At 48.6% G+C, this 19,135-nt stretch overlaps 1 protein-coding gene across 5 annotated transcripts; it reads right to left on the minus strand.

Annotated features, from left to right (window-relative positions):
- Positions 1 to 204: 204 nt before the first annotated feature.
- Positions 205 to 17,857, minus strand: SIN3B (SIN3 transcription regulator family member B). Of its 5 annotated transcripts, XM_032712012.1 has the most exons (21): positions 17,590 to 17,857; positions 16,994 to 17,223; positions 16,248 to 16,312; positions 14,386 to 14,492; positions 13,444 to 13,597; positions 11,773 to 12,036; positions 11,229 to 11,372; positions 10,925 to 11,047; positions 10,339 to 10,428; positions 9,790 to 9,908; positions 8,988 to 9,195; positions 8,198 to 8,314; positions 7,595 to 7,833; positions 6,942 to 7,125; positions 6,123 to 6,717; positions 5,467 to 5,636; positions 4,590 to 4,763; positions 4,244 to 4,336; positions 3,856 to 3,950; positions 3,188 to 3,392; positions 205 to 2,799 (listed from the first exon to the last, which is right to left on the minus strand). In XM_032712012.1, exons 4-21 carry the CDS (start codon positions 14,406 to 14,408, stop codon positions 2,569 to 2,571), a joined length of 3,228 nt encoding a protein of 1,075 aa, XP_032567903.1. In that variant the 5' UTR covers positions 14,409 to 14,492; positions 16,248 to 16,312; positions 16,994 to 17,223; positions 17,590 to 17,857; the 3' UTR covers positions 205 to 2,568. The 5 variants fall into 5 exon arrangements, with proteins under 5 accessions (XP_032567903.1, XP_032567904.1, XP_032567905.1 ...); XM_032712013.1 differs by lacking the exon at positions 16,994 to 17,223; XM_032712014.1 differs by lacking the exon at positions 17,590 to 17,857 and having other exon boundaries at positions 16,994 to 17,227.
- Between the last annotated feature and the right edge of the window lie 1,278 nt (positions 17,858 to 19,135).

The following is a 19,135-nucleotide window of genomic DNA, read 5'->3' on the forward strand; positions in this document are numbered from 1 at the left end:
TGCCCCGCTGGAAACAAGCTGACACACAGACACATCAGCACATCCTACACTCTGCTCGGGAACTGCTAGAAGAGAAGCTCATTCACCTTTTCAGTTGCATTTTTCTACCATTTAAAATCCAGCTTCAGGTACAAGACAATCAATTTTAGGGATTGTCAGAAAGTTTAAATTAATAGGAAAGAAATTTAAACCAGCGAGAGCTGCAGACTTTTAAAATCATTATTTTATTTTACTTGAATGTGCAAATAAATATAAAAAAAACTACATTCAAGGAGCTGGCAGAGCAATTACAAGCCCAAAAGCAAAGATCCTTCAAACAAATGGAAGAACAAACTCTTGACTCAAGGTCGTGCAGATACACAGCAGTCGAGCTGAAACCCCCAGACACGAACAAGCCCCTCTCAAACCCTGCCTGTTATTCCCTTCCCATCCTTGCTACTCTCGGCTTTGAGACAACAGCACTGCAAAGGGCAAAAGTCTTGCTTAATCTGTTCTGATTATAAATTAAGGTTTACAAAATAAGGATGCTTAAAAATACCTGAAGTACACTTAAAATGGGGTGATGGATCAGGACGGCGCACAGGGGTGTTTCCCACCTCAGTACACCTAGAATCAAATGCATTTTAAGCCACAAGTTTCAACCTATTTTCCAGTAAGCAGTTTTTCTGTATCATAAAACCATAAAATTTGGCACAGTTGTCATCTCCACTGGGAGTCAGCAAAGAGGTGAGCACTGAGGTGTGTTTCGGTGAGCTGAATGGAGGCAAATGGGGGACACTGTCCTTTGCACTGGGTTTGTCCCCCGGTTCCCCCCCAACCCCTTGGTGTCTCTTGTCCCTTCCTGCAACAAGAGCAGGGGAGGAACTTTCAGATCCTTTCAGTAACCAAAATTTAACAGAGACTCAGACCAGGAAAACAGGAGTTCTTGATGAAAAGTCTCTGCTGGGAGTGGTTGTGCAAGTGGCCATGAATGCCAGAGGCTGGCCTCTCTGCTTCCCTCCCACAGATTATTTTGCAAAACAGACAAAGACTCAGGACAGTTTTCTATTTAGCATACCCCAAAGGCCAATTTTTCTACTCTCAAGCGAAACAATTTCGAAACCAAATGTCGTACAGTGGAAATAACCCAGGACAAATCCTCCAGGCTGCTCCTTAGGTCTGGCAGAAATAATAACCTAAAAATCAAAGCCACAAAAAGTATCAGGGTGGGGGGTTTTATTGCCCCAAAAGCCAGAAAAGAGTTGGAAGAAAAGATGAAAGGAGGTTGGATATGCCTCAAGACATTATGTTTGTAATACACTCCATGGACAGTGTGCTTTCCCTTGGCCCCTGGAAAACAGGAGTGAAATCCCAAGGACAGACACAACTACATTTCCTCGATTTCTCACTAGATGAATTAGATGATTGATGTAGTGTTTTCTGTACAGGTCAGGGGAGGGTTTGTTAGGTTTCATGGTGAAAAAGCTTCGATAGCAGTACAGTGGAAAAGCTCATCTACGATGGCTGCAGCTGGATCTCACACCGCCTAGGACAGATTTCCATGTGTCCCTGCAAATCCAGCGGCTGTGCTGAGCCAGCAGAAACAGGAGAGTTCTCAGGACACAGCTCAGCTCCAGCACACGCCGCGCTCCGGGAGCTCCATCTGCCGATGGAAGGATGCGGTACAACCCAGCGAACCCCGTGCATGCACAGGGGAGGGGACCGCCGGGAATGCTCTGGAGCTGCCGATCAACATGCAAAACACAAACCAAAAAACAGGCCAGACCTCGCAATGGATATTCCTCCCTCCTGCTGAAGAAGGCAGAGGCTACAGCAGGTCCTCAGTTCCCAAGGCAACACCAACCGGTGGGTCCTTGTGCCGCGAATCGCTCCCTTGCCCGGTGCTGCAGCTCAGTTTCCTCCCTTTAGTTCATGCTCCAGAATTCTTGGTTAATGAGGGAGAGTCAGAGCGTTCAGAGTGCTGGTCACCCTTGTCTCAGTTTTGGCATTTTTCTCACCAGAGCAACAGTAATAAGAATCATCCCTTGCCTTGTTCACGTGAATAACGGAGCCGCCCAGAGCGAGGCTGCTGAGCTGTGGCAGGGGCTCTCAGCCACTCTGGCACTCCCAGGTTACATTGAAGAGTTCTGCAGGCTCCAAGATGGCATAAATTCAGGAAGATGGGGAATATTAAACCCTTCAAAGTGGAAGCAGCTGCCAGCATCTGCTCAAATACCAGTTGAGCTCCATCTCTCCAACAAAGCCACTAGTGGTAGTTCACCCCCTCACTGAGCCTTCCAGGATGGGCTGGTCAGCAGTGGCCTAAAGCCAGGAAACTACTCAAAAGTGTGTGGCAATGCCAAGAGCCCCCTTCCCATAAAGCTTTTAAGAGTCTCTTCATGATGGCTGGAGGATTACACTGAAAGGAGACAAGTCTATGCCATATGGAAAATACATCATAATCCAAAGTAAAATGCTGTTTGGATAAATATCATTAATACATACATTGCATTCCCATCACTATTCTCAGAGTAAATGTGCTTCACCAGCAATGCTCTGACTTTTATGGTGCCAGGGACAAGCATGTGCTCAGGGCGAAGCGGGACGGCGGCTGTACTGGACTCTGTATCTGTTCACTGGCACCCCGTGGACGTTCACTGTCTCACACGTGGTTTTGCAGGGCACCATCTCCTCGTCCTCGTCTCCCATTAGCCAGTCTTGAACCACATCCACGGCCTCCATGGACACGTTCTCCTCCAGCCACCGGTTGTGCCACTCCTCAAACTGCTGGTGGTGCTTCAGCAGCACCACGGGCTGGACCTGAAAGCAGGACAGAAAAGGTCACTGAGAGGTTTCTGGGGGAGAACTCAAAGCTCTCGCCTCTCCACTCGCACACAACTGAGATGTGCATGATTTGGACACAACACAAACAGGGAAACAGGAAACCGCATACCTGTGTTCAATCCCTATTTCTTAATGTTTGCCACTCCCCCTCAAAATTTGCATGGTAAAGAAAAGGTTGCTGAACTAATCCAAAATACAGAGCATTTACCAGCTCTCCTCCATGTCTCATCCAACAGAGAGCAGTAACTTCTGGGTGTAGTTTGCAGGAATTCAGCCACAAGACTTCTTATTGGTACCTGTCTTTTTGGCTCCCATCCTTGACCTGCTACTGCCCGAGCTGCAGAGACAGTAAAAGGAGATGCACCTGCTTGGCTCGGCAGAGAGCTCCCCTCCTGTACATGTAATCCTCTGAGTTCATGATGAACATCATCTTGTGGGTGTTGAGTTTGAAGCGACAGTCCACGTTGCAGGCGCTTTCCACCCCGATGAGCCTCTTCCAGGAGCTCTTCACCTCACTGCGCAGGGCCCTCACCTGCTTGCACTGCCACTTGCGAAACTTCTTCAGGTTTCTGGGACAAAACAAGGATGACAAAGCATGTGTCACACCTGGCCATCCCTTCCCCTAAGCTGGCAGAGCTCACAGCACAAGTATGAAGCTTGTACTTCCACATTTAGCTTGTCAGGCTCTCTCCAGGATCTTCCTCCAATCTGTCCAATTTGTGTTTGCTGTGACAAATATTTAGTGAAATGGGAACAAAGTAGACCTCACATTCCTCCCAGAAAGGACTGCTGAGGCAGGTCCACTCCATTCTAAACACAGTTGCATGAACAAACCTTGGTGCCGTGGGCATAAATTTCTTCCTCAGCATCCTCATGCAGTGCACTGGACTGCATCAATCCCTCTGGACCTCAGAGGTGAGGGCATTACCCTGGGATTGCTGTATGGCACATTCCCCACACCCACTGCCACACAAGCAGAGAGGAAGCCACACCAGCTGTTTCAGGTGTGGCTCAGAGGACTGAGCAGCTCACCTTTGCAGAAAGACCGGTTTCAGGAGGAAGCCATCGTTCTGGTTGTTGGGAGCTCCTTCCACTCCAACGTACTGCTCCATGTAGTTGGCCAGGTGCTACGCAAGGGAGACCAGTTCCAGTCAGATTTCACTTCATCGGGACAAACATCACTGCAAAGAACTTGCTTATTTCCAAGCTGTTTATTCTGAGGCTGATTTATGCTGAAACTCTTCTGCTATCATCAGACCATTTCTCTCCATGACCACAACCCCACATGTCATCATACCACCTCCCAGGTAAACTTGTCCTCCTGGCAAAGTCTCACATTTTGGAACAAGAAATCAGGAGAGTACTCTTGGACATCTGCTTTGTCTGTGGCACACAGACTCCACGATCTCTGTGGTATTACCTGGACCTCCACAGGATCCTCTGTCTGGGTTTCTTCTGTATCCAGCAGCTCAATGGTCATGATCACCTGTCCTTTCCGCTGAAGAAACATGACCTGTAATGAAGTTACAGGCAGAAGATATTGGCCACATGGGTTCACAGTAAAATGCTATATATTCACAAGTCATTTGGACAACAAATATGAGCTAGGAGAGAAGCAGTAGGGCTTCTCAGTGAGCCAGTCTGACCCCTCACTGTCTACGCTCTGGTTTTGGTACCTTCTCTCCACGTTGTTCTCTCTCCCCATCGTGGGGAGCTTCCAAACCCACTTCTCTCAGGTAAAGTGTTCCCTGGCAGCAAGTCCTTACCTTGAAACAGTTCTCATCTGCCATGCACCGTTCAGCCTTCCACTGATAGCTGGTCTCCTTTGCTGCCCGCACACACCTGGATGATAAGTTACCTCCAGCAGCTCCTCGCTTCCTCTCATTCAAGTAGAGCTCAACCACCTTCAAGCAGATGTCATCGCTCACAAGATGGTGAAGCTTCCATTAAAAAAGGGGGATTTCAGTCAGCAAGCCTGGGGCAAGAGTCAACTCTAGTGTGTTATGAAAGGAGCATCAAAGTCAGCACAGCATCACACCTCAGCTGAAGCAGCCAAGTTTAACTCCAGAGACTTCCCACATTTCTCTGTCTTTTTCATGATTTTGTAATAAAAGGAACAGAGAAGAATGAGGGGCTGTTGTGCCTTATCTGTAACACAACTACAACTGGAAGACACATTTGACTAAGAAGGATTGAACTGTTTTTGTTTTGCCTTAGATATATTTTGGGAATGGTAGAATTTTGAAATGACTGGAACTCAAAAAATGTTTGGATCACAGAATCACAGAATATGCTGAGTTGGAAGGGACCTGCAAAGATCATCAAATCCAACCCGTAGCCCTGCACAAGACTATCCCCAAGAGTCACACCACGTGCCTGAGAGCATTGTCCAAACTCTTCTTGAGCTCTGTCAGGCTTGGTGCTGTGACCACTGCCCTGGGGAGCCTGTTCCAGGAAAAGGCCATGAAGAGTAAATCCTCTAAGGTGGGAAAGCTGAAGTCTCTCACTAAACTTCTGCTGGGGCGCTTCCCCACCATATATAACTTTTTAATAATTAATTTTCTCTAAGTTTAGTGACACTGTGAGAAAGCTGTCTGTACAGAAGGGTGATGTGCAGCCCCACAGACACCATGGGTCCCTCACCTGGCGGACGATGTTCTGCACCAGTTTGTCCATAGTGAAGCCGATGTAGGCGTGGATGGTGAACATCTCCCTCAGTGTGTCCTCGTACTGCGTTGGGTCGATGTTCCCATCCAGCAGACTCCTCACCATATCCAGGAAGGCAGGGTAGTACTCCTCCAGTTCCACCTCACCTGGGCAGGGGAAAGTGCAATCATTTAATGCATGGAAGAGGCAGAGTGAAGTTAAGAGATCCAAGGGACAGCACTGCTCAAGAACCATGATGTTCAGTGTGAGAACATCCTCACAGACAGGCAGTTCTCTGCGCCCTGACAGGCTGGAAGAGTTTCTCTCATGCACTTCCAGAACTGCCTTGTGCAATAACTATTTCTTTGTGGGGCCATTTACATTTTAAATCAATGTATCAGATTAATATGAGACACTTGAGAACACCTCAGTACAGTGAAGTCTCTGTGAACTACACATGAGAGCCCTCAAAAGATAAATGGCACTGGTTGCCCTGTTAAATGAGCTGTGTCCACAAACCCCAAATATAGCAGGGGTTTGCACCTCTACACCCCTCACAGACCTGCCTGCTGGTCCCAGTTACTCAGATATACACAACTGGAGCACTGGCAACCAGAGCATTAAGAGTGGATTATGTCCTGGATTGTTCTTACTTGGTTGCTTCAGCCTTAGCTCCATGGCTGGATCATTGGTCTTCTCTTTTCTTCCCTCACAGAGGAGTTTCTCTCTCTCTTTCTCAGTCCTGTATTCCAGAAGCTGCTTCTGAGCTTGACGATAAATCTTTAGGAGCCTCGAGCACAGAGTCTGGTGAAGGCGGAGGAAGAAATACCAATTATTGTTGACAAAGAAGAGGCTGTAAACATCATCCAGAGTGTTGTGGGGCTCAGCAGCTGTAACGTCACAGAAGGTTGCTTTGGTCTCCAAAGGACTGCTTGGAGGTCCAGGCACATGTTTTTTCCGTAGCTCAGGAGCATCCGGGTTCTGCCCCTGGTGGTTTTCTCTGTCCTCGTCTGTTGATTCTTCAGAAATGTTGTGCTCAGGAGGTTGGGAGAAGAACAGCTCAGGAATGAAGTGATGCACGATCTGCCTGATGGTTGCCTGATCCTCCTTTTGGATGGTAGGCTGCCTCTTTACATAGTAGCTGATCAGAGCTGCTGCATCTTCCAAAATCTGCTTATCTTCGTAGATAAAGATAAGATGAGGCTCGTTTGTGGATGAACTTCTTCCCTCTGAATGCTGCTCCTGATGCTGTAATCAAGAGACAAATAGATAAAGATCCTTCCAATCCATGCTCAAGAGCCATTCCTGCCAGAAGAAATAAGCCAGTATTAACACTGAGCTTGGGACAGTTGTTCTTGACTGAGAACTCTCAGAGCACAACCACTTTCACATGGTCCCAGGTGCTATATACAGGTCTAGGTCACAGTACAAGTGAAGGACACAGAGGGTAGGTTATTTAGTGTCACACACACCTCATCATAGACACTCTCAATTTCATTCAGCAAGCTCTTGGAGCGCAAGGCTTTGGTGTCATTCTGTTTGAAGTTGACAGCCTGGTGGTCCAGGGATTTCAAATAGGCCTTCTCATACTGCTCCCTCCAAATCTTGTTGAAGCCCTGCTGGGCCTCCCTCCATTCCTCCTCCTTTGCTTTCAATCTGCAAAATGTACAGTGTACTTCAGTTCACAAAGACAACTGTGATGCACCAAAAAGCTTTCAATATTCCTAGAAGCCAGAAATCAATTCAAAAAAGTATCACCAGTGATGGTGAGTTATGCTTTGAAACAACACTTACAGAAAACAGTTCACAGAATCACAAGAGCATTGAGGAAAAGACCTCTGGGATCACCAAGTCCAACCTGTGACCAATCCCCACCTTGTCAACCAGCCCAGAGCACTGAGTGCCACGTTCAGGTGTTTCTTGAACACCTCCAGGGATGGTGACTCCACCACCTCCCTGGGCAGCTCTTCCCATGTTTAACAACCCTTTCTGCGAAGAAATTCCTCCTGACGTCCAACCAGAACTTCCAGTGACACAGCTTGAGGTTATGTCCTCTCATCCTGTCACTAGTTGTTTAAAAATGCTTTTAAAATTCTTTAAAGATACACAGGAGAATTGGAATTACCTCTTAAGAACAACAGGAACTGCAGTAACTGGGTTTTTCTTGAGACTCTCAATGATCTCTGGTGCTTTGTCCCCATAGATGCGATATATGGCCCGGCGCTGGATCACCTCCGATGTCCCTCCCAGGCAATCATCCAGGCGGAATTTCTCCTGATCCTCTTGGGTCAGCCGTGACAGTTTCTTCTGCACGCTCTCCAGCACGCGAATTGTGGCTAAATTGGTTTCCAGGACAACATCCAACTGTTGAGAGTTCACAAAACAACATAGTGTCAGAACAGGCAGAGCAGGAACAGGTTGAACAGCAGCCAGGGTTTGTGGCAGCCATTCCAGCCCCACCGGGTGGAGCCAGGAAGCATCAGCAAGGTTGGTACTGGAAAACAAACCTCTGACAGTTCTCCCAAAGGTAACATGCAATTTAAAACTGGACTCATGCCTAGGAAGAGCTCTTAGACTCCAAGCAAGTGGAACACACCAAACTCGAGCTCAAACCAACGAACATCAACAGAACTTTCAGGAACTGGGCACCAATTAATTCAGTGAAATCCTCATGGCCGGAGGTTTTGCTTTCTGAGGAGGCAGAAGGGGAGCTCAGCAGCAGAGGTACCTCGAATCGCTCATCCTCACAGCGGTGCAGCTGCTCCTCATACGGAGTCTTCTTGGAGCTGACAAAAGTGGAGTCTTCAGACCAGGATGGAAACGAAACCCAGGTATCATTTAATACCTGCAACAGTGCAAAGACATGACATGGAGCAATTGTGAGCTCAGAGCTGTTCTCGTGGGCTCTGAAACTTCTCTCTTTTCGCACACTTCTTCCCTGAGTTTCTGCAGGACATTCCACACCTAATTCCCAAGGCACTGACCGCTCCCAGGTTAGAGGTCTCTGTGGAACTGTGCCAGGGCCCTGCTCAGAAAACTTTAAGGCACCTTCTCTATCACCTCACACACACAGAGATCACCCTGCAGTCACGAACAACTGTAAGTAAAGGAGATAGTTGGGAGGAGTGGGAGCATCCACACCGCAGATTTGCGTTCTCAGTGGGAATGGTGCCTCAGGCACTGTCTCAGAGCTTTCCCAGGAGAAAAAATGTTTCCAAAGGCCATACTGACTCTCTGCTGGAAAATTAATTCCAGGATATTTAATATTCTTTTCTGTCTAAAAGAATAAATTTGTGTCTGCACACAGACTGAAAAGTATTAAAGATGTGATCTGAGATGGGCTTAGATAAAATTAGTAAAATGTGGATATTATTTAAATAAATTAGCTGAATAATTGACATGAGACTAAAGCTGGTGACTCAGCACTGAAGAGGGAACTCCACATGCAGAAGCCGCAGCACTTTATTTATGTGAGTGCAATGTGTGTTCAGGGGTTGAACAGGTTGATCCCAAAGTACCTCTTTGCAAATGGCTGTCCTTCCACTGCACTTTGGCTGCTGGTAGGTTTTTGGGAGAGCCCTGTAACTGGATCCAATGCGCTTGCAGGATGCATAATCAATTTCCCGGCTCATTCCATCCCCAGATCGGTCACTCAGTGGAGAAGCAAAGGAAAGCTCTTTCACACCAAGGAAGGACTTGAACTGTGCAAAGAGCTCTGGGAATTTCCTTCAAAAACACAAGTATATTGTTATTCCACTCTGACAGTTTCAGGGTGCTTAATGTGTGTCACAAAACAGAGGGAGAAATATCTAAACAAACTCAGCACTGCAGTGAGAGATCTTTCACCAACATTTTAGCACTGTCATCTTTCTCTCTGAACTACTTTACGGTCTTTTTTAACTTAAAGCAGGAAAATAATTTCCCTTCACTACTGCCTGAGGAGAAACTGATCCTTGCCACATGACTCTCCCTCTTCTGTTGGAAGTCAAACAGCTTGGGAGGCTCACAGCAGAGCTAGAACTATTTATCCTTTTCACAGCTCTGTTCTCAGATTTCATGTTTATACCTTTATTACATTTTGAGATAGTAAACAGAGAGTGTGAACAGATAGAGGAAAATATCTTCCTCAAAATGCTCTTTAAGAGCTGTGTAGATATGTTTAAAGGTTCAAATTTTATTACTCCTCTTCTTGGATTCTTCAACGAAGGAGATACTTCTGAAGTTAAATTGAAAACTTCAGTAACAAAATTCCAAATGTGTCCAAAAAGTAACAAGTAGGACCTACAAAGTATGACACAGCAGAGATAGTTGGTAACTTACCCTAAAAACGGTGTAACAAGCTGAAGCAACTCAGAGCCAGAGACCAACTCCTGGTTGAAGAGAGCAATGCAACGGAGGAAATTTTCATAGACCTCCTGACTCTTGAGCACCCTGCGAACCTACAACAGTTTGGAAAGAAAGGATCACATCACTTGAATGCCACTTGCATTTAGTTCATGTCTAAGTCATCTGAACCATGGATGCAGTGATCAACTTGTCTGCTCTGCAACATAAAACCAGAATACGCACAAACATGTCCAATTTCAAACAATAATCTAATTGCTACAGATGGTACCATGAGGAAATATCACTGAAAAATAGAGAAAAACACATCTGTAAGGGACAAGCATGCAGGAAAAGGTTAATTAACATGTTCCATTTATATTCCAAACATACCCGTTCTCACTCTTCTTGATCTATCTTTCCCTACCACTTGAAAAGTCAGCAAACTGCTAAGCGCTGACACACAAACTGCATAGAAAATCAGCCAATTAATAACCACATAAAAGGATGAAGATGAGACCACAGAATGTGAGAACAAAACCTGACCTTGTCAAAGAAGGAAAACTCCTGCAGTGTTCCATATTTCCCCACTGTTGCCACTGACAGATCTTTGGTACCCCGCAGCTTCATTTTCTTCTGTTAAAAGAACAAGCAGTTATATTTAACATGCTGTGGTTCAAATGCCAGCAAATTCCCCTTTAGTGACATAGAACAGCTTCCTGCAAAGACTGAGACCCCGTATTTCCCCAACAGTGATCTGGAATTGCTACGTCAAGCCCTTACAGCAATCTCTGTCAAATGTCTCCCAGCTAAGGAGAAACAACAAGAAAAAGGAATCACTTGAGAGAGAATTCCAAAGAAAGATTTTTTTTTTTAAAAGCAACAAATTTTCCCTTTCCAGAGTCAATACTTCGTACAGAAAGTCTTGATATTTAGCATCCAACATGCTGTCACACACATTTAAGCATACTTTAAAAAGTCCCTTTTTCTACAGCAATTATTATTTTAAAAATAACTTTGAAATTTTGTATCTCATATCTAACACTCACATACCTGAAAGACACTACTCATTATACCTTTATCTAAGAAATTATCCAAACACAACAAGTACTATGAGGTTATTCTAAGATACCTTTGCTGGGCCAGAAACAGGACGCAGCAGCAATGGTCTGGATCGCTTTTTGCTGTGCTCCAGATTCTTCTCATGCTCAGTCTTCTGGACACTGTTCACTTCACATGGTCCATTTCCTGTGAACTGCAGTAAATAAATAATGACTTCAAGGTTCTCTTCCCAACTGGCATAAATAATCCTAACAGGACATAGAGAGTGTCGTTAAGCAAAGTTCATTACTGGCTGTATGATTTCCCATAATGTTTTGCACATTCTACATACAGAGAGTATTCAGTATTCCGCCTTGCCCTCAGCACACACATACCAAAGACCTTTTTGCCTCTGGGAGGAACTGTCCAAACTCAGAGAGCAGATCCTCCTGTCCCCGGAACAGATTGGCCACTTCAGTAAACACCTCCTCCTCAGACATGCCTCGAAAGGGTCGGCCCTTGGTGTTCAGCTGCTCTTTCTGAAAACATACACACAGATGTTAAATAGAGTCAAAAAGTGCCTCACTCTGTCAGAAAACTCGTCCTGTGCCAAAAATGTTCAAGTTGCTACACAACTTGAAATTACCACCTGCCAGCCCCAGGTTCTTACAGTGTCTCCTTTCACACACAGTATCACTAAATCCACTGAGGGTTAGTAAACACAGATCTGGATACAGTCCATTTACACCTCAGTCCCTGCAAAGTGCCACAATTTTCACATTTTTGCCATTTCCTGTGAATATCTACGAGATAGTTCTGGATAATGACCAGTTCCTGGGAACTCTGTAGCCTGTTCAAAAGGCAGAGATTAAATTTGACAACAACTACTTCAACACCTACAGTGCAAACCCACTGTCCCTCCCATGGAACACTTTTTACCTGGTAAGTGTGAAGAATTTCTAGAAAGGATCTGTAAATTTCTGGATGGTCAAGGAAGCGTGTTTTGATCTTATTCACATAACTGATGGCATTGTTGAACTCTACAGAATCAGATTCCAGGGGAATTTGGGATTTATCTTCTTTGTATGGAAGCTGTTGCCTGAACTCCTCTGAGCAGTCACTGTGATTGTGTGCGTTCTCCTGGGAGTAGTGCAACAACATCCCACTGCCAGGGAACGCACCGGGAACAGGCTCTGGGGGCACCTGGAGACAGACAAGACAAGACACCCAAGAGAGAGACTTGTCAGAAAAGGAACACAAGTGCAAGTTCAACAACAACCCAGCATCACTGTTGCCAAGCTGTTTAACTAAAACACATTACCACCTGAAGAAGAAAACGAAAAGAATTCATTAGCCAATCATTTCCCTATCTAGTTTTTAACTCCATCAGTGGATACGTGAATGTCTGTGAGGCAGTTGTTGGACAAAGACTAGTCCTTGGGAACTCTGTGGTCTGTACAACAGGCAGAGATTAAATTTGACAACAACTGCTCCCAATAGCTACAGTGCAAGCTTACTGTCCCTTTAAAAGGAGGCAAAAAAATACCTCACTCTAGAAAATTCATCCTCAGCAAGGTGCACACAACTTGCAATGACCATCAGCCCAGGTTCTTACAGAACCTCCTTTCACATCTCCTTTCATTTTGAATAAATGATTCGTTAGCCAATCAATTTCCCTACCCAGTTTAACTCCATCACCTAAAAAAATCCCCTAAATTCTACCTGGTGTAGGAACCACTGACTTGTGACTGTCATGGTGTTCTTGGCCTCACCTGAGATGCTGCACCAACACCACCCACTGCAGCTCCTGCTCCCACTGGTTATTGCACAGGAACTGCCCCTTTTAAGAATATTAAACTTAAGGCTCTTACAGATGGTAATTTCTAAGCAACAGAGAGATCTAAGGGAACTGAGATCTGAAGGATAGCTCCTGCTACTAATTGGAGTTAAAGCACAAGTTTATCAGCAGAATTCACTCTATGGCTCTATTTCAGCCTCCATAACCACACAACAGGAACACAAAACAAGCAGAGGCAACATCCATCTGTATCCCAGCAATTTTGTTTCACTGCAGGATGTTACCAACTGCAGGTCTACGTGGACTCCAAAAGATCTTTTCCAACCTGAACAATTTGATGATTTTACGACTCTGTATATTTTTGCCTACTGCCTAAACAAGTTTCTCAGTGGAAGAATGGAAATGCAATTCTTCCAGGATCCCTTCTTGAAATGTGCCACTGCCCACACCACGTAATGAGAACCTGTATAACTATGTAAGGCCAATTACAACTTCAGCTTTCAAATCTGAAGTATTTGGACTTGAAGTGGTGTTTCAGGTAGGATCATCATTCCCTTGTAAGCTAAACAGTGGCTTGAGAATAAACTGGGAGTTGGGACCGGGTGATCTTTAAGGTCCCTTCCAACCCAAAATATTCTATGATTCTTTGAATAAATATTTAAATTTATATTAGAACCATTACCATAGGTTTGACAACCATCTAAAAACTTCAGCAACATGCACTACACATAAATCTCCCCAGTCTAAATCTCCAGGCAGGAGATATGTCCAGCAACACACAGAACAGAGTTTATTTAGAGACTATGACCTACCTGACTATTCAAAGGTGACTGTATACTCAACTTCCCATTCTTTGGAATTTCTATCCTGTAGCCCAGAGGGAGAAATGCATTGAATCCTACAATGAGGTCAGGGTGCTCATGGAAAAGCTGAGAAACACGACGGATGACTCCAGGTGTGTCAATGCTAAAATTGAGAAGGGTCTGTTACTTGTATCAGAATGAGAAATACATCTTAAACCTAGAAAATGCCAGAGGAAGTGAAGCATCTGGCTCCTCAGGGATGCAATTTTTAAGAAGTTTGGGAAATTCAGATCTAGATATTAGCCCAAGCAGAGGGAATGACCAGCCTCACATTGGGAATGTTATTCAGAGAGGAGAGAGGTGAGTGTGCAGGTTGCCGAAGGGGCAAGACACCCATGCCCTGCAGGGCTGGCAGGTCAGAGGTTCTGTGTTCAAGCAGCTTCACTTATTTTCAAGATCTGCATTTCAGAGTGAGAAATAAAAATAGATTTGCCTTTTCCTGTGGATTTCATCTCTGGGAAGTGATGGGATGGGCAGAGGCCCTCTCCCTCCATGTGACTGCACCACTGGAGGACAGGGCAGTGGGGCAGAGGGGTAATGACGGTGTGAAGGCTGGGGGACCCTGCACAGGCAGAGAGACCCCACAAAGGCTGAGGTCTGAGACCTGAGGGAATGGCTGGAGTTGCATCAGAGGGGTTTGGGATGGATCTCGGGAAAAGGATCTCAGGTGGTGGGGCACTGAACAGGCTCCCCAGGGCAGTGGGCATGGCCCCAAGGCCGCCAGAGCTCAAGGAGCCTTTGGACAACACTCTGAGGGACAGAGTAGATTGTTGGGGTGTATGGGCAGGGTCAGGAGTTGGACTGGATGGTCCTTGTGGGTCCCTTCCAACTCAGGATATTCCGCAGTTCCATGAAAGGTTGAGAAGCAGCCCAGAGCACCCTGGGCTTTACCTCTGGCTCTTGAACTCCTTCATGATCTCCAGGAAGCCGTTGTATGTGGCAGGGTCGCTGCCAAACCGGATCTTCACCTGGTCCAGGTAGGAAAGCGCATCCTCCACCTGCAGGGTGAGAACAGGGGTGAGGAACAGTCCCCGGGGCTCCCCATGGCCCCGGAATTGGGGAGGGGGCTTCTCAAGGCACTGCGGTAGGTGGGACCTGCCCCCGGGGGAGCCCCCACAGCCCCGGGGAACGGGAGGGGCACAAGGTACCAGGTGAGGGGGCTCCGAGGAGGGCCGGCCTCGGTGGGCACCCAGTGGGCTTCCTAGTGCTGGGGGGGTTGGCAAGGCACGGAGTGGGGGACACGGCACCGGGGAGCCGGGAACAGGTCCCGATGGAGAATAATCGCGGTACCAGAAGGGCTGGGCAGGGGGCACGGCACAGGGGAGGGAGAACAGGCCCGGGGGAGGCCGTGTGGTACCGGCGGAGGGGGACGCGGCCCCAGGGGACCCCATGGAACCAGGGGAGGACAGCGGGGGGAGGACATGCCCAGGGGACCCCCCACGCTACCTGCGTTAGGGGGTACAAGCCCCGAGGGGGCGAGTGCAGCACCGCGGCCAGGGCCGGTCCGGTCAGGGCGGGGCGGGCGAAAGCGGCGGGGACCGGCCCTTCGCGGGATAGGGTGGGGAGGGGAAGGGGGGTGGGCAAGGGTCATTCGCGCCCGGCGGGGCGGCCCTGCACTCACGTGCACCGGCAGCTTCTCGTGCGGCGCGGCCCGGCCGCCGCCACTGCCCCATCGCGGGGCGCTGCCCCCGCCGGCCCCGCGGCCGCCGCCGCCCCCCGCCGCCATGTTGGATCGGGCGGCCGAACGCGGCCCCCGCCGCCGGCGCTGCGTCAGCGCGCACGGACACGGGCACGCCCACGGCGGGCCACGGCCCCCCCACAGGCCACGCCCCCGACAGGACCCGCCCTGCAATCGGTTCCACCCCCGCTGGGCCGCGCCCTCGGTCAGGCCATGCCCTCCCGGCCGTTCTAGCGTCGTGGCGGGAGCGACGCTTGAGAGGGCGGGGCGTTCTGAGGGCATACGGGGGAGCTGGGATGGAGAAGCATCGGGACTGAGGGGACAGGGGAGCCGGGATGGAGGAGCCCGGGGGTCTAAGGCGACCGGGGAAGACGGGCAGCAGCGGGAGGAAGGCGCTGCGGGTCTGAGGGAGCCCGGGGGCTAAAGGGGACACGGGGAGCCGGGATGGAGGAGCTGCGGGTCTGAGGGGACGGGGGAGCCGGGGCAGGTGGGATGGAAGAGCCCGGGCGTCTGAGGGAGCGCTGGGGGCTGAGGAGACTGGGTGAGCCGGGATGGAGAAGTTGTGGGTCTGAAGGGGCTGGGGAGCTGGGATGGAGGAGCCCGGGGGGCTGAGGGAACCTAGGAGGACTGGAGGTGCCGCCGGGGCTGGAGCAGGCGGACGGCAGCGGGATGGAGGGGCTGGGGCTGGAACCGCGGGGCTGGAGGAGCCCGGCGGCGCTGAGGGAGCTGGGGAGGCCGGGACTGGAGGCGCCGGCGGGGGGAAGCTGGAGGATCTCGGAGGGGCTGAGGAAGGCCGGCGTTGGAGGAGCCCGGGGGAGGCTGGGGTAGTCCTGTGGGGCTGGAGGGGCCGGGGCTGGGGGAGCTGGTCTGGGGAAGCCCGGAGGGCTTAAAGGAGCCAGGGGTGGAGCAGCCCCGAGGATTCGGGACTGGGGGAGGCCATCAGTGGTTCGCACTGAGCTCCAGAGTTGCTCTGGGGTAGCTGGATAAAATGTGGGGTTAGGGTCGTTTGGCGGCTTTTTTTGTGTGTTTTTTTTTGTTTGTTTGTTTTGGTGATTTTATTTTTTTCCTTATTTGCCTTTCTCACGGGTTATGGCTATGGTAGGTGATAGCAGAAGAAACACCTTCCAGGAGAGACATGGGCTGAAAATGAATGGTTTGCATTAGATTGTTATGCTGGTAAGTACAGGTTGAAGTAAAGATGCTTTAGAGCATTCACTGGTTATTCAATGCTTAATAATAAAGATAATAAATAAAAATTTTCACAAGAGCAATCCTGGAAGAAGCATGAGAGGTATCACAAAATACAGCTCCTGGCTGATGAAGCACCCTGTAACTGTGCAGGAAAGAGAGCATGGTGTGACTGTACAAAAGCCCTTTATTCCACCTATTGGAAGGAGTAGCTCAAACCGACATATCCTTGGAGTACTGTCAGGTGAAAGAGTAACAGCATTGATCCATCCTCCTCCACCACTTTCTTTTTTTCCTACTAGATTCTCCTGAGGTGGCCCAATTTCTGTCTTCTACTGCTATTATTAACTTGAGAAGTCTCCTTCTCTTCCCTAATTTGTGGCTCATGCTGGTGAAATGAGCAGAATCAGCTGTAGATAAATAACTCCTGTGACTTCTGTTTTCTGTCAGAGTGGGGTTAACAGCCCTCAGTCACTGACAGCATCAACACCTTGATGGTTGTCATAGGTTTACTTGTTCTAAAAAAACAGGCAGGAAATTTTTCTTTCCCATGCATTGCTGTAAGGGGGGGGATGTTGAAAGGGGGAGGGTAGTTTTCGCCTTGGGTGATTGACCCCACACAAAAGAACTAACCAGCAGATCCACATTCCAAGCTGATGGCCCTCCGAAGACTGGGGAGGGGTGATGAGGTTTTTTTCCCCTCTCCTCGGAAATGGGAGGGACTTCACTTTTGCTCTGACTGTAGGGAGGGTTTGTGTAGGAGGGGTCCGAGGTTCACTTTGGTTTTGGCCTGGTCAGCTGGATTGTTTTCTGGCCCCGGTGTGCCTCCGTTTTCCTGCGCCCTGTTCTGTCCCAGCTCAGATCTGCTCGGATTTCATCGGAGAGGCTTGACCCACCTGCAGAGGAACCTTTTGGGAGGAGGTTTCCCTCCTCCGTTCCCGTGTGTCCAGCGGCGTGTGTCCATCGACGAAAAGGGGGAAATCCCGGCCACAGCCAGCCGCAAACAGCGTGAGTTTCGGGGGGAAAGCCCCCTTTTCCCCCCGGTGGGGGGGGAAGACCTCCATTTTCGGCTTCTCCCGCGGACCGGGGCCCCGCGCGGCGACCGCCAGGCCCAACAGCGCCCCCTGCTGGCCAACACCGAGCACTGCAGGCTCTGCTCCTCCAGTGATTCAACAGCGCCCCCTGCTGACCGTTGTTAGAATTGCGTCAAAAGATGGAAAAGTACCGACCTGTTTCCTTTTGAGGGGGATTTTTGGGTACAGGATTATTGGTTTGATCGGTTTTTGTATTCTTTTGCTGTTCTGCCAATACACATATATCCTTTAATAAAGGGCTGTTATTTTTTCTTTCTCCATGCTTCCTCAATTAGAGCCTCTTAATTTCGGATTTACAATTGCTTAGAGGGAGGAGTTTGGTCTTCCTCATAACATCCTCCTTAGCAAAACACTTCAGTCTCGTTAAACTGAGACAAGAGGATAGTCCATGACATCACAAAGGGGCCCATAGCACACAGGTTGGACTGCACTCTGACTTCGTGGGGTGTTGGTTCTTTGGTTTCCAGGGCTCATTCTGGAATGGAGAGGATAGGCCATGACATCACAACGGGGCCCATGGCACACGGGTGTGGCTGCTCTCTGCGGGTGTGGGTTGTTGGTTCTGTGTTTTCCAGGGTCCATTCTCGAATGGAGAGGATAGTCCATGACATCACAAAGGGGCTGATGGCACATGGGTAGGGCTGCATTGTTGGGTGTGGGGCGTTGGCTCTTTGTTTTCCAGGGTCCATTCCAGAATGGAGAGGATAGTCCGTGACATCACAAAGGGGCTCATACCACAGAGGTAAGGTTGCAATGTAGGGGAGTGGGATGTGTGTTCTTTGTATTCCAGGGGCCTTTAGGAGTTGGAGAGGATAGGCCGTGACATCACAAAGAAGCCCATGGCACGTGGGCGGGGCTGCATTCTGACAATGTGGGGCGCTGGTTTTTGGGTTGCCAGGGGCTTTTCTGGAATGGAGAGGATAGGCCATTACATCACAAAGGGGCGTAAGTTACATGGGATGGGCTGTTCTGTGAGGTGTGAGGTGCTTGGACTTTGGTTGCCAGGGGACATTCTTAAATGGAGAGGGTAGTCTGTTGAGAGATCCTGGATCTGAATCTCACTGAATTATTGATATGGGTCAGAACCAACTCACTGTGAGTGTGTGTGTGCATGTGGGGAAGGGCTGGGCCTAGACCTGCAGGAATGTGGTAAGGCCTTCTCATAAGGCCTGCTGCCCATGCAGAGCACATGGCACGGCTGAAGGCCTGTAGCTGGGCTGTCAGTCAAGGCAGAGCTGCCTTGTAGCCAGCCCGCACCACACCCCTGCAGCCTGTGACTGGCTACAGCACAACTCACTCTGGCCTGCCAGATATCCTGCTTGGGGGGGAAAACTGAACTCTATAAATACATGAGACTCCATGAGGTCTCCCTCTTCCCTTTTCTCCCCCTCCAGCTGGCACCACGTGAACCACCAAAACTTGTTGGTAACCATTTCTTTTTTCCTTTCCTCTCCTTCTCTCTTTCTTCTCTCTTTCTTCTCTCTTTCTTCTCTCTTTCTTCTCTCTTTCTTCTCTCTTTCTTCTCTCTTTCTTCTCTCTTTCTTCTCTCTTTCTTCTCTCTTTTTCTCTCTTTTTCTCTCTTTTTCTCTCTTTTTCTCTCTTTTTCTCTCTTTTTCTCTCTTTCTTCTCTCTTTCTTCTCTCTTTACCCCTTTCAAGCTGTTTTCTTCTGTTACTCTTTTC

The sequence above is a fragment of the Chiroxiphia lanceolata genome, chromosome 27 (assembly GCF_009829145.1).
Source record: "Chiroxiphia lanceolata isolate bChiLan1 chromosome 27, bChiLan1.pri, whole genome shotgun sequence".
Classification (NCBI taxonomy): domain Eukaryota; kingdom Metazoa; phylum Chordata; class Aves; order Passeriformes; family Pipridae; genus Chiroxiphia; species Chiroxiphia lanceolata.